General features: G+C 44.9%; 1 protein-coding gene and 1 long non-coding RNA gene across 2 annotated transcripts in view; one reads left to right on the top strand and one right to left on the bottom strand.

Moving 5' to 3' along the window:
• Positions 1-161: 161 nt before the first annotated feature.
• LOC141174025 (uncharacterized) overlaps positions 162-14,552 on the top strand; it is a 44,231-nt gene continuing 29,840 nt past the window's right edge. The window contains exon 1 of the long non-coding RNA XR_012252752.1: positions 162-341. This is a non-coding gene — a long non-coding RNA (uncharacterized lncRNA). The remainder of the gene's footprint in view (positions 342-14,552) is intronic.
• FRMD8 (FERM domain containing 8) overlaps positions 7,738-14,552 on the bottom strand; it is a 34,967-nt gene continuing 28,152 nt past the window's right edge. The window contains exon 11 of the mRNA XM_073658607.1: positions 7,738-8,373. Within this exon, the coding sequence (XP_073514708.1) occupies positions 8,264-8,373 (110 nt within the window). The 3' untranslated portion in view covers positions 7,738-8,263. The remainder of the gene's footprint in view (positions 8,374-14,552) is intronic.

Genomic DNA, 14,552 nt, shown 5'->3' on the forward strand with positions numbered 1-14,552 from the left:
CAGCTCTCTCGACCCGAGCGTGACAGCCAGGGGTGTAACTATTGTGGTCGCAGAGAGTGCAACCGCGACCGGGCCCATGTAAGAGGGAGGCCCACCAATGCCAGCGCCTACTTCTGCTGGATGTGTGCCAGAGGACGTACTTTCAGCTGAAGTGTATTGCAGTGCCGGGACCATCCAGCTCCCTGTGCTGAAAAACACGCCGTTGGTCTATTAGAGGCCGGCAACGGATGTCGGCATGCCATGCATGAGCGACACATGGCAGCGACGTCATGCGCTGCTCATGCCGGCATACTAAAATCAGCTACAGAATAGGACGCTGCATGGCGTGGGAGCGGAAGAAGGTAATAATAATAATAATTTTTTATTTATTTATTAGTGTTTTGGTAAACAGAATGGATATTATACCAGGAAGGGGGTCATTATACAAGGAAGGGGCCAAGGATGGCAGACATTATTATAGTATGGGGGACAGTATACCAAGAAGAGGCCCATCATGGGGGACACTGTTACAGGAAGGGGACAGTACGGGTGACATTATTACAGAAAGGCGCCAGGAAAGGGAACCTTATTCCAGGAAGGTGCCCAGGAAAGGGGACCTTATTACAGAAAGGTGCTATGATGGTGACACTATTACATGTATGTCTTTATAGGATCTAAAACGCTACAAAGGCGCTTACATCTGACCAACATGGAGGTGGAAGTCCAGATCCAAATTTTGCACCAGGGCTCATGGGGCTCTAGTTCCGCCACTGGTGCCAGCTGCATAGAAATATACACTGCTCAAAAAAATAAAGGGAACACTCAAATAACACATCCTAGATCGGAATGAATGAAATATTCTCATTGAATACTTTGTTCTGTACAAAGTTGAATGTGCTGACAACAAAATCACACAAAACTTATCAATGGAAATCAAATTTATTAACCAATGGAGGCCTGGATTTGGAGTCACCTCCAAAATTAAAGTGGAAAAACACACTACAGGCTGATCCAACTTTGATGTAATGTCCTTAAAACAAGTCAAAATGAGGCTCAGTATTGTGTGTGGCCTCCACGTGCCTGTATGACCTCCCTACAACGCCTGGGCATGCTTCTGATGGAGTTGCGGATGGTCTCCTGTGGGATCTCCTCCCAGACCTGGACTAAAGCATCCGCCAACTCTTGGACAGTCTGTGGTGCAACATGACGTTGGTGGATGGAGCGAGACATGATGTCCCAGAAGTGCTCAATCGGATTCAGGTCTGGGAAATGGCGGGCCAGTCCATAGCTTCAATGCCTTCATCTTGCAGGAACTGCTGACACTCTCCAGCCACATGAGGTCTGGCATTGTCCTGCATTAGGAGGAACCCAGGGCCAACCGCACCAGCATATGGTCTCACAAGGGGTCTGAGGATCTTATCTTGGTACCTTGGCAGTCAGGCTAACTCTGACGAGCACATGGAGGGCTGTGCGGCCCTCCAAAGAAATGCCATTATTGACCCACTGCCAAATCGGTCATGCTGAAGGATGTTGCAGGCAGCAGATCGCTCTCCACGGCGTCTCCAGATTCTGTCACGTCATCTCCAGACTCTGTCACGTCTGTCACATGTGCTCAGTGTGAACCTGCTTTTATCTGTGAAGAGCACAGGGCGCCAGTGGCAACTTTGCCAATCCTGGAGTTCTGTGGCAAATGCAAAGCGTCCTGCACGGTGTTGGGCTGTGAGCACAACCCCCATCTGTGGACGTCGGGCCCTCATACCACCCTCATGGAGTCGGTTTCTAACCGTTTGTGCAGACACATGCACATTTGTGGCCTGCTGGAGGTAATTTTGCAGGGCTCTGGCAGTGCTCCTCCTGTTCCTCCTTGCACAACACTGGAAGTAGCGGTCCTGCTGCTGGGTTGTTGCCCTCCTACGGCCCCCTCCACGTCTCCTGGTAGCGCCTCCAGCCTCTGGACACTACGCTGACAGACACAGCAAACCTTCTTGCCACAGCTCGCATTGATGTGCCATCCTGGATGAGCTGCACTACCTGAGCAACTTCTGTGGGTTGTAGAGTCCGTCTCATGCTACCACGAGTGTGAAAGCACAATCAACATTCAAAAGTGACCAAAACATCAGCCAGAAAGCATTGGTACTGAGATGTGGTCTGTGGTCCCCACCTGCAGAACCACTCCTTTATTGAGGGTGTCTTGATAATTGCCAATAATTTCCATCTATTGTCGATTCCATTTGCACAACAGCATGTGAAATTGATTGTCAATCAGTGTTGCTTCCTAAGTGGACAGTTTGATTTCACAGAAGATTGATTTACTTGGAGTTATATTCTGTTGTTTAAGTGTTCCCTTTATTTTTTTGAGCAATGTATAAAGCTATCATGCTCGGGTTGGAAGAGCCGCCGGCCAGTCCATGCATTGCGATCTGATTTCGGTCCGATTTATACGGCCATCTGATTGCGCCCTACGCTGGCTAATTACCAATGTTAAATGACTGCTAACTGCCTATATGTAAGTAGACTGCACTTACAGCTGGGAAAATAAGTATTTGATATACTGACGATTTTGCACGTTTTCCCATCTACAAAGAATTAAGAGATCTGTAATTTTTATTGTAGGTACACTTTAACTATTAGAGACAGAATCTAAAAATAAAAAAAAAACAGAAAATCAAATTGTGTGATTTTAAATAATTAAATTGCATTTTATTGCATGAAATAAATATTTCATCACCTACCAACCAGCAAGAATTCTGGCTCTCACAGACCTGTTAGATTTTCTTCAAGAAACCCTCCTACTCGGCACTCATTACCTGCATTAATTGCACCTGTTTGAACTCATTACCTGTATAAAAGACACTTGTCTACACACTCAAATCGATCACTCTCCAACCTCTCCACCATGGCCAAGACCAAAGAGCTGTCTAAGGACACCAAGGACAAAATTGTATACCTGCACAAGGCTGGGATGGGCTACAGGACAATAGGCAAGCAACTTGGAAAGAAGGGAACAACTGTTGGCACAATTACTAGAAAATGGAAGAAACACAAGATAACTGTCAATCTTCCTTGGTCTGGGGCTCCATGCATAATCTCGCCTCATGGGGTAAGGATGGTTCTGAGAAAGGTCAGGAATCAGCCCAGAACTACACGGTAGGACCTGGTGAATGACCTGAAGATAGCTGGGACCACAGTATCAAACATTACCGTAAGTAACGCACTACACTGTCATGGATTAAAATCTTGCAGGGCACGCAAGGTCCCCCCTGCTCAAGCCAGCACATGTCCAGGCCCGTTTGTAGTTCACTAATGACCATCTGGATGATCCAGAGGAGGCATGGGAGAAGGTCATGTGGTCAGATGAGACTAAAATAGAACTTTTTGGTATGAACTCCACTCGCCGTGTTTGGAGGAAGAAGAAGGATGAGTACAACCCCAAGAACACCATCTCAACCGTGAAGCATGGTGGGGGAAACATCATACTTTAGGGGTGCTTTTCTGCAAAGGGGACAGAGCGACTGCACCATATTGAAGGGAGGATGGATGGGGTCATGTATTTCGAAATGTTGGCCAACAACCTCCTTTCCTCAATAAGAGCATTGAAGATGGGTCATGACTGGGTCTCCCAGCATGACAATGACCTGAAACACACAGCCAGGCAACTAAGGAGTGGCTCCGTAAGAAGCCTTTCAAGGTCCTGGAGTGGCCTAGCCAGTCTCCAGACTTCAACTTAGAAAATATTTGGAGGGAGCTGAAAAAATCTTCTTCACTTTTGAAAAGATCCAAACCCCAACACAACCCTAACCCAAACACAACCCTAACACTAACCCAACCCCTAACCGCAAAGTATGGAATTTTTTTATTTTATTTTATAATTTTTATCTAACTAATGGGGCTACAAAGGGGGATTTGATTTATTTTTTTTTCTTTTGATCACTGTGATAGGGTTTATCACAATGATCAAAAGGAACCAATAGAGAAAATTCCCTATTGTTGCCCTACACAAAATAGGACGCCGACACTGTCCCTCTTATGGTATTTGACCTCCACACTGTCTGCCTTTATAAAGTAAAACCGCCACACCATCTCTCTTATGAAACATAACTGCCACACCATCCGCTCTTATGAACTATAAACGCTACACGGACCACCTTATGAGCTAACACCATCACACAGTACCCCCTTACGAACTATAACCTCCACACTATCCAGCCCTATAAACTATAGCCGTCACTGTACCCCTTATGAACTGTGGCCTCCACACTGTGCCCACTTCACCCTGGGCCCTCAAACTGGACTCTTGCTATACTGCGACTCTCTCATACTCCCCCACCCACTTTCATAATAAAAGCTCATTATGTATTCGGCTCCATTATGGAGCATTTGCCTTCTCTGCTTCTTTACCGCAGTGTGACATCATCATTATGATGACCTCATCCAGTCGCTGCACATTGCCTCTGCTGCGCCGGTGCTCATATGTTTAATTTTATTCATGCCTGAAAGATGCACATACAGTTGAATGCAGAAATCCAGTGGTTTTCCAGTTCTCCGAGCCGGCTGTCAGTTTAACATCCAATTCAGAGACTCGTCGAGAATCAGCCGCATCCCACTCTTGGGGGGACCGTAAAATGCTGAACCCCGCAGCACCTCAGACAGCCGCAGGAGCGACTGCGCTGACTTGCATTTCATTTTTGCACTCTTTACTCGAGTTGCTTTAACTTAGAACTCCCTAATAGGAGATATGAAAATATTTTTTTCAAAACAGGACAATCTCTTTTTCCAATCACATTTATAACCTTACCTCGGAGGTTGTCAGGATGTAATCCGGTGTATACTTGTGAGAAAGGATGCAACATAAACCATGGAAATATGTCTGAGTATACACAGGTTCCCACTCTAGAAACAAAAATAAAAAAATATATATACATTTATTACTGCATTTGTATGAATATGCATATATACTATGCTATTCTATACCGTGCCACAAGAAATACGTTTTAAATGCGCACAGTTCTGCTGGATTTCGTCAAGTGAAGTACGGTCTATAGATAGGCATACAAGACAAAACCTGACACTTTTCCTGGCGTATATGCCACATGTAGGAACTGAATGTGTTTTTTTGACATATCTTTTTGCACCAAAATGCAAATTGCTCCCATTTGTATATCTTAGAAATGAAAATACATATTATAATTAATGTCAAATGTATTAAAAGGCGCACAACTCTTAATATGTGAATAATAGCCAGTAAAAAAAAAAAAAAAGAACTATGCCGGCTATGATTAGGTGTAAATTAAAAAGAGACTGTGTTGCAGGGAAAATTGTCTCTGGAAAAGCGCTGAAAAGGATTAGAAACATATGGCTTCATGGGTTGTATCTAGTATTACAGCTGAGCTCCATTTATAAGTGACAGGTGTGGTACTATCAATAAAGCTATCATATTTTCCTAATCCTGTACAACCCCTTTAATCATCTAATTTATTATACATGTATATTCATACACATTACACATAGTACATTCATACAGAGCAATTAGCATTTTATATTTGATTGTCTCTATAAGCATTAAATATCTGTCCATTTTTTTTACTGGATGTTAAGAATGGAAAAGTACCAGCATTTGTGCTCTGTGATTTTAAAAGTTAAACACTGTCACCTAGTGGACTCCCTGATCCATTCATTTTCCCTATTCAGTGTGTGCAATGCCTCAGCAAATCAATCAATACTTATAAAAAAAAGGGCCCAATTCATCATTTGCAATTAATTTCTTTTTTATGGCTTGTGGTGTTTGCGTACCTTTTTTGTGCAAAATTCTTCAAAATGGCGCTCATGGTCCATGAATTTGACTCAAAATAAAGATTATTTTTGTCTTTGACAAATTTTTTGGGAAGTTCCTTTTCAGCTCCAAAAGTCTGCAAATCATGTAAAAAGTAATAAATATGCACCAAATTGAAAACTCCTCCATAAACCTTACTCCAGGGGAGGACCGGAGTGAGAAGCAAACAAAAAAAAAGGCAACATTGGTAAAAGTCGCATTTTCATGAATCAGCCTAAACCATCCGGATAAGCAAAGTTGTCGAGGGTATAAAAAAAAAAAAGACTTAAAAAAAGAGAACTTAAAAAGCGGCACAAAATGCATAGGCTGAGATTTATCAAAGCAATTTTACCAGATTTCTGGATTAAATTGCTTTGAGAAGATGCAAAATTTTTGCACAAATCTGAGTTGCGCAAAAATATTGCAAATTTTGGCATTTTCACGCCAATTTCTCTCAGTTCTGGCCATTTTGGTAATAAACCACTTCTGCCTTCTCAGTAGGGAGTGCAGGCATCTCAGACAGCTATTGCTGACTTTGCAATGCCTTTTAAAAAAAATTAAAAAAAGACATTTTTGTTTCAAGAGTAGAAGAGGACAACCCTTTTAATTAGTAACAAAATATAATGGTGATGCATAACTTTAAAGCATTTTGTTTTACAATTTTGCCACAGCACTGACACCGACCCGTCTGGCAATACCCTTAAAGGTGTACTTCCATGTTATGAAGCGTGGTAAGTGAAATTGGCTAGAAAATAAGAAAAGGCTTTAAAACTTTACAAAAACTGCTCTATTTGTGCAGTAGGATAATATTAAGAAAGACCTGATTATTTAGTACCAGCAATTTTGATTTAATACATAGATGAAAGTCAGGACCAAAGTACAAGTGACAAGAACTCAAGCGTTTTAAATGGAATCAGTAACCAGGTTTTTGCTACCCCAAATGAGAGCAGCAATCACCACTCAGTATACAGTGAGCAGCGCCTGTAAGCACGCCCTGGCACATTGCGCTGCAGCAACGGTTGTCAGTCATCAGTGCTGAGCTGGCTGTCAGTCAGTCAATGTGCCAGGGCTTGTTTACAGACACCGCTTATTATATACTGAGTAGTGATTGAAGCCGTGCCGGTCTGCCTCTGACTAAAAGCCAGAGGCTGCATGGAGGAATATAATTTCCTCCCTGTAGCCAGGCTTTCAGTGCGGCAGCTTGCCCGATTTAGAACGCTAGTAACCTGCAGTTTAACCCCATATCTGCAAGCCTGACAGGTTCCCTTTAAAGAATTCCCATCATTGCGATGTTGGACATGATCAAATGAGGTCATAAATGACAAATAGGTGACTGTTTTATTGGAGTGCTGTGATCCTCCACTTACAGATTTCCAGCCACCACATTCTCTATGAGCCTCAATGTAAATGTGGCCACACTTGCGAGTGAGTCATAGGAGTCCATGGGAGTTCTGGATGGAGAAAAAAAGAAAAAAGGGTCTCTTTTTGTATTGATCGCACACCGTATGTCCACACGTTCAGTATTTGCAGCAGAAAAATCTGCTGCAAAAACAGATATATTGCCAGGAAAAACACAGAATACAATACATGTTTTTTTTTTACGTGTTTTTCCCCACTCGTTAGTATGGGTGAAATCTGCCGCAAAAATGGAATCAGGAATCCCTTCAGGTTTTGTGGCAAAACTGAAAAAAAGTGCAACAAAAACACAGCACAGACCCTAAGGGCAGCCATCTCTATTTATGTGTATGCAGAATGTAGTAACTGGGAATCTGTCACCAGGGGGTCACGGAATGGTTTCTCTTAAGTGAAAAAAAAAAAAAAAGTGGGGGGTCTCACCTCTGTAAGTTTTACCTGTAAGAACAAAGAAACCCAAAAAATGTTTACTTGAAAAAAAAATAAAATAAAATCATATATACATAACGGTCAATTAGTAAAATGATGACTAACCGTTGAAAAATTGCAACAGTAAAGAACAGTTTATTTTACCATTTTTTTTAATATATAAAGAGCATGAGATTAACAGAATATTGTTATTTGTACATAGTAGAAATTAATAAGTGCACCAGATCACTCAAATACCTAAATCCATAGGCCAAATTTATGTCTGATTTAGGATTTATTGGCCTATTCAAAGTTAAGATATTGACTCACTGTTCCAGGAAATAATTTGTGTATGACACAAAAGATAGATAGATAACATGAGTTATATAGGAAGACATTTATGCAGCTTGGTCACAAGATGTTTTTGCTTTACAGAAATGAAGGCACTTTTTACATAAGAAAATGAAAGGCTGACTTTCCAGGGTAATATGTACATCCTGGCAACCTTGAAGGTCCATCACTTTGGATACAGCAGGGAAATCATTAGGCACATTTGTTAAAGTTCTCAATTTTTGGCTTGGTCCATACAGTGAATATTAAAGGTTCAGTGCGTTGGAAGTCAATTTGGTCTTTGGCTTTCTACTGAAGCCACGGTCAACTCTGCCCATGAGTCTCCGAAGGCTGCACAGAAGCATAGCTGTGGGTAGACTGCCGATTGAAAAAGGACGCTGATCTTTTCGGCTTCACACGTTTAATTTCAGTACCTGAAAGGAGAGTGAAGGCAAAATGTGCATTAATAGGACACGTCACATATTTGTAATTACAGTAGCAACATTGTACAATAGCTGCACCTACTGCTAGCTCATATATAAGAACCTGGATGTGAAAGCATCAAAATACACTACATCACAAAGAAATTGCAACACCAAGAAGGAAAAGACATGGAATTATGAAAATCACAGGATTGACAGACAGGTTAATGATATGCAATTACTGAAAAAATTGAAACTAAATTGTTCAAAACATCTCAATTTATTCAGTATTAAGTATGAGTGCCACGTGCAGAAATCCCGGCACTTACAGCCTTGGCTCCTATCAATGAGGTTATTTATGGTCGTCTGAGGAATGTTCTGCCACGCTCAATGCACTTGGGCAAATCATCAAAATCCACTGCTGCCAGCTCCCTTAGCAACTGTCAACCAGATGTGCTCGATGGGAGACAAGAACGGAGACGCTGAAGGCCATGGTAGTATGTTTAGGCCATGCAGGCTGCTCACAGTACCACGGGCAACATGTTGAGATACTCTTATTTTATTTTCCAAATAGACCTTTGGGTTTACTGACATCTTACGGGGTGCTCAATGCTCGGGTCGATCAAATTGGAATGCTCGGGTGCTCGACCCGAGCAAAGAGCCCAATGTAAGTCTATGGGAAACTCAAGCATTTTTCAGGTGGCTCCCCCCGGCGGTCTGCAGAGGTCTAAAAATTGCCCAAATCGATGGGAACAGTGCTCATATGACATGGGAATAGCATGGGGAGGACCCCTGGAAGCATTTCTGACTCCCAGGTCACTACTGTGAACAACGTTGTCAGAGGTATTACGCCACTTTTACAGACTCACAATAAAACATACAAAAACAAAACCAAAATGGATTTTCCTGGGAAATATGTTAAGGAACATCCTTTCCAGGGTAATGACTTGTATACAAGTCAAAATAAATAACCAAAAATACTCCTCCACACCTTGGGCTATGTTCACACGTAGCGTTTTTGCACTTTTGCATTGCTTTCAACCGTGACAAATGCATTCACTGGGAGATGTCATTTTAACATTTTACAACCTTATCTGGCCATGTGGTGTGTGAGACATGATCAGACACATCCAGTTTCATTTATGAAGGAAGGAAAGTCACAAAGCCTATTTTTATAGGGCCATCAGGCGGCCTTTACTATTCTTAAAGGGCCAGCAGTTGGCCCTCACTATTGTTAGAGAGCCATCAGCCGGCTATGCTAAGTTGTTCCCATTACTAAAGAGTGGGTCTCCTATACTGGGCTGCCCGAAATTTGGACGCACCCCAATACCACTTTGAAGAGACTTAGAGGAGGGCCTCCTGAAAACAATGTTCCCATTATTAGGAAGTGGGTCTACCATACTGTTTTCCTATGCAGTGAATGCAAGGGCTGCCAAAAATTTGGACCTACTCCAATGCCCCGTGGAAGAGACGTAGAGGAGGGCCTCCTGAAAAAAAATGTTCCCATTATTAAGAAGTGGGTCTCCCATAGTGTTGGCCTATGCAGTGAATGCAAGGGCTGCCAAAAATTGGGAGGCACTCCAATGCACCTTGGAAAAGACATGGAGGAGGGCCTCATAAAAAAATGTTCCCATTAGAAAGGAGTGGGTCTCCTATACTTGTAATGCCCATGCACTAAGTTTATGGGCTGACAAACATTTACCCCTGGGGGGTATACATGAACATACTGCATAAAAATTTTTTTTTACGGGCATCATAAACACCCTTCAAAGAAATTATGTGGGTGTTGCATCACGGACCACGGTCACCCTGGTGATATGGTGATGGAGGATGAGGAGAAGGAGGAGGACAAGAGCAAATAGCCAAAATCAGGAAGCGTATACCCATGTGTGGGTGTGAAAAGGTGCATGGGAATACACCTCCCAAAAAAACCACTGGATTTGAGTATGTTCCGCTGCTATCATTCGGTGGTGTTGAGAAGTCTGGCCCAATCCAGCCCTTGTTCATTTGTATAAGGCTATGTGCACAAGATGCAGAAATGCTCAGGATTTTTTCCTGAGCGTTTCTGCATCTCCCTGGCAGAAAAAAACGCATGCGGATTTTACATGCATTTTCCTGCCAGGGACATGCGGAAATGAAGCGTTACCACTGACCTTTCCGCATGCGGATTGACAAGTGCTTTCCAAGCGATTAGCATCACTTGGAAAGTGCTTGCGACAACTAGGTCACACTATATAAATCCATGCAACCAGCATGGATTTACATAGTGTGACCCGAGAGAGTGGTAAAAATAAAAAAATAAATGTATACTTACCCTCCGATGGCCCCCGGTGTCCCGCTCACTCCGCTCTCCCTTGCCGGCAACAGTGAATTGAAAGACCTGCCGACGTCAGCGTCACGTGACCCGTCACATGACTCTGACGTCAGCGCAGGTCATTCAACTCACTGCAAAGTGCCGGGAACCAAGCAGGAGCGGTGCGCGGGCCGACAGAAGGTAAGTATACATTTATTTTTTATTTTATTCTTTTTTTACAGCTTTTTTATGGTACCTGGGTGTGGAGGAGAGTCTCCTCTTCTCCACACTCGGGTACCATCCGCACATTAGAACGCGCCAATAACGCAAGTACAAATGCAGTCTTGCGGTATTGGCGCGTTCTAATGCAAGTCAATGGCGGCGAAAAGTCTGCGTTTCCGCAGAATTAATGGACATGCTGCGGATTTTTGAGCGCAGCATAAACGCTGCGGAAAAATCCGCAGCATGGGCACAGCACATGCGGATTTCCATTGGGGAACATTGCTGCCCTTCTACCATGCGTTTTTAATGCGTTTCCGCAGCTGCAAAAACGCATTAAAAACGCATCGTGTGCACACAGCCTTAGAGTCAGCCTGTCCGCATTTTCAGTTGACAGGCGGATGCGCTCATCAGTTATAATTCCACCAGCGGCACTAAAAACCGCTCTGATAAAAAGTTAGCGGCAGGGCAGGCCAGGACGTCCAAGGCGTAGAGAGCCAGTTCATTCCACGTGTCAAACTTGGAAACCCAATAATTATAAGGCACAGAGGAATCACGGAGGACATTAGTGCGGTTGGCAAGGTACTCCCTCAGCATCTTCCCAAACTTGGCACTCCTTGTGAGAGTACCCTGCGCCTCAGGGCCTGTGCGATGGGACGGGCTGTGAAAACTCTCCCAGAACTTTGACAGTGTTCCCCTGCCTCTGCTGGATTGGAGTTGTGTCTCTCTCACCTGTACTCCTTGGTTGTCCAACGAACTGTGACCTCTGCCGCCAGCGTTTTCAGATGGGAATTTTTTTTTAATAGTTCCGCAACAAGGGCCTTCTGGTACTGCACAATTTTTGTAGACCTGTCCGCCTCAGGAATAAGAGATATAAAGTTCTCCTTGTAGCGTGGGTCTAGAAGTGTCACCAAGCAGTAATGACGGTCACCCAAAATTTTGAGAACGTGAGGGTCACGGGAAAGGCAGCGTAACAAATTCAGCCATGCGTGCCAGCCTGCTAACAGGCAAGACTTCCGTGTCCTCACCAAGACGACGACTGACCATGCTCTCCTCCTTCTCCCTGTACTCAGGCCATCCACGCTGAACAGACGGTATGACAGTTGTGCAGGTAGTACCGTCTATAGCGCATGAAACTAGCTCCTGTTCTTCCTCCTCCTCCTCCTCAATGTCACCCAATCCACGTTGGGATGAGATGAGGCTGGGCTGTGTGTAATCACCCTGTATGGTTCCTTGCTCCATCTCATCGTGCTCCGCCAGCAATGCATCCTCTTTGTGAGCAGAGAGCGTTTCAGAAGACAGAGAAGTGGGATGGTGACGCTAATTATGGCGTCATTGCTGCTCACCATCTTGGTGGAGTCTTCAAAGTTTTGGAGGATGGTACATATGTCTGACATACATGTCCACTCCTGAGGTCTTATGTGTGGAGTCTGAACTGAATACTGACGGCCTTGTTGGTGCTGGTAGTCGACAACTGCCCTCTTCTGCTCACAAATCCTTCCCAACATCTGCAGTGTAGAGTTCCAACACGTGGGGACATCACACATCAGTCGGTGAGCCAGAAGCTGCAAACGCTGCTGAAACATGGCAAGGGCGGTGGAAGCTGTAGATGACTTTCTAAAATGGGCATTTCGGAGATGGAGACTGAAGAGGAGGCGGATGCGGAGGAGGATGAGGTGCAGGAGCTGTAGACTGTGGGGGCAACCCTGATTGACCTAGGGCCCACAATCATCGGCGTCGGGAGGATGTGTTCCGTCCCAAGATCCGACTGGGTCCCAGCTTCCACTATGTTAACCCAGTGTGCCGTCAGCGAGATGTACCGTCCCTGCCCACAAGCACTTGTCCACCTGTCCGTGGTTAGGTGGACTTTCCCTGTAACTGCATTGTTGAGGGCACGGCTAATGTTGTGGGACATGTGCTTGTGTAATGCTGGGACGGCACACAGGGAGAAATAGTGGCGACTGGGGACAGAGTACCGAGGGACGGCCGCTATCAGGTTGCGGAAAGCTTCCGTCTCCACGAGCCTAAAAGGCAACATTTCGAGCGCAAGCAGTCGCAAAATGTGGGAATTTAGTAGTGTGGCTTGTGGGGCGTTAGTTGCGTATTTGCGCTTGCGTTCCAAGTCCTGGGGTATGGACAACTGAACACAGCGCTGAGACAAGGATGTGCTTGCTGATGGTGCTAGTTGAGTGTGTCCAACGACAGGTGCAGGGCAGGAGGCATCATCGCATGCACTATTGACAGGGGATTGGCTTGCACGCACAACAACGGAAGAAGCAGTGGTGTCACCCGTAGACACTGTTCCAGGACCCTGGGGTTCGGCCCACAAAGTCGGGTGCTTTGCTGCCATGTGCCTGATCATGCTGGTGGTGGTCAGGCTGGTAGTTTTGCCTACCCCTGCTGATGCTGGCCTGGCAGGTGGTGCAAATGACCTTTTTGGGGTTATCGGCAGATTCTTTAAAAAACAACCGGACTCGGGAAGACCCAACAGTTGTACTGGCAACTTCCGTCGTATTGGTGTTACGGGGAACGGTTGCCCGCCTTCTGTCTGCGGCCACCTCACTGCTTCTTCCTGCCTGCCTCACCCCCCCCCCCCCCCCGTCCCGTGTGCTGCTGTCCTCGCTCTGCATGTCCTCCTGCCAGGTTGGGTCAATTACTATATCATCCACCACCTCGTCTTCCACTTCCGCACCCTGGTCCTGCTCCTGACTTTCTGGCAATTGTGTCTCATCATCGTCCACCTCTTGTGACACTTTCCGACCGTCGCCTTCGTATGACCGTGGCTGCTCAAATAATTGGGCATCGCTACATGCGATCTCCTCTTGCCCCCCTTCAAGTGGACCAGGCGAGAGGCCCGAATCAATAAATGGAAAAGTGAACAACTCTTCGGAGTGTCAAAAAGTGGGATCAGTTGTCTCTGGGCACTCGACATGGTGGGAGGAAGGAGGATCAGGGTGAGGAATATGCGGTCCAGATTCACGGCTACTGAGACTTGACCGTTTGGAAGACAGGGTGGTGGTGGTGGTGGCTAAGTGACTGGAAGCATTATCTGCTATCCAACCAATAACCTTTTCACACTGCTCTGTGTTCAATAGTGGTGTTCTGCGGTCCCCTACTGATTAGGACAGGAAGGTCGAGCGAGAAGATGTGGGTGTTTGTTGTGGCACAATTTCAGCTTGCCCATGGCCTCGGCCTCTACCATCAGCATCATGTCCAGTTCCCCGTCCCTTGCCTGGTGCCTTGCCCATTTTAAATGGAGGACAATAACTTCCATGCTCACTACAAATGGCTGAATTTGGAGCGAACTTATATGTGATCCGTGTGATGGACAAACCACAGTTTTAAATAGCTGGCCTGTAGGTAACTATTTTTAACAGCGCAGACCTCGTGTCAATAAGTTCGCTGACACACTGCAACAAAATTTCAATGGAGGCCAGAAATGGCAATATTTTCAGCGCAATTATATGTGATCCGTGTGACGGACAAACCACAGTTTTAAATAGCTGGATTTCTAGCGCTGTAATATGGAAAGGACCTGGCTGTATTCTGCACTGCCAACAAGGAAATGGCGCAGAAAAACAGTGTTCTCTGGATAGCTTTTTAAGAAAATAATCAGGATTAAGATGAAAAATAAATAAATAAATAAATAAATTTATTCCTGGCTCCTGATACCTGGGGC

Source organism: Phyllobates terribilis, unplaced genomic scaffold (assembly GCF_046119375.1).
Source record: "Phyllobates terribilis strain yellow unplaced genomic scaffold, ASM4611937v1 Scaffold_13__5_contigs__length_258822181, whole genome shotgun sequence".
NCBI lineage: Eukaryota > Metazoa > Chordata > Amphibia > Anura > Dendrobatidae > Phyllobates > Phyllobates terribilis.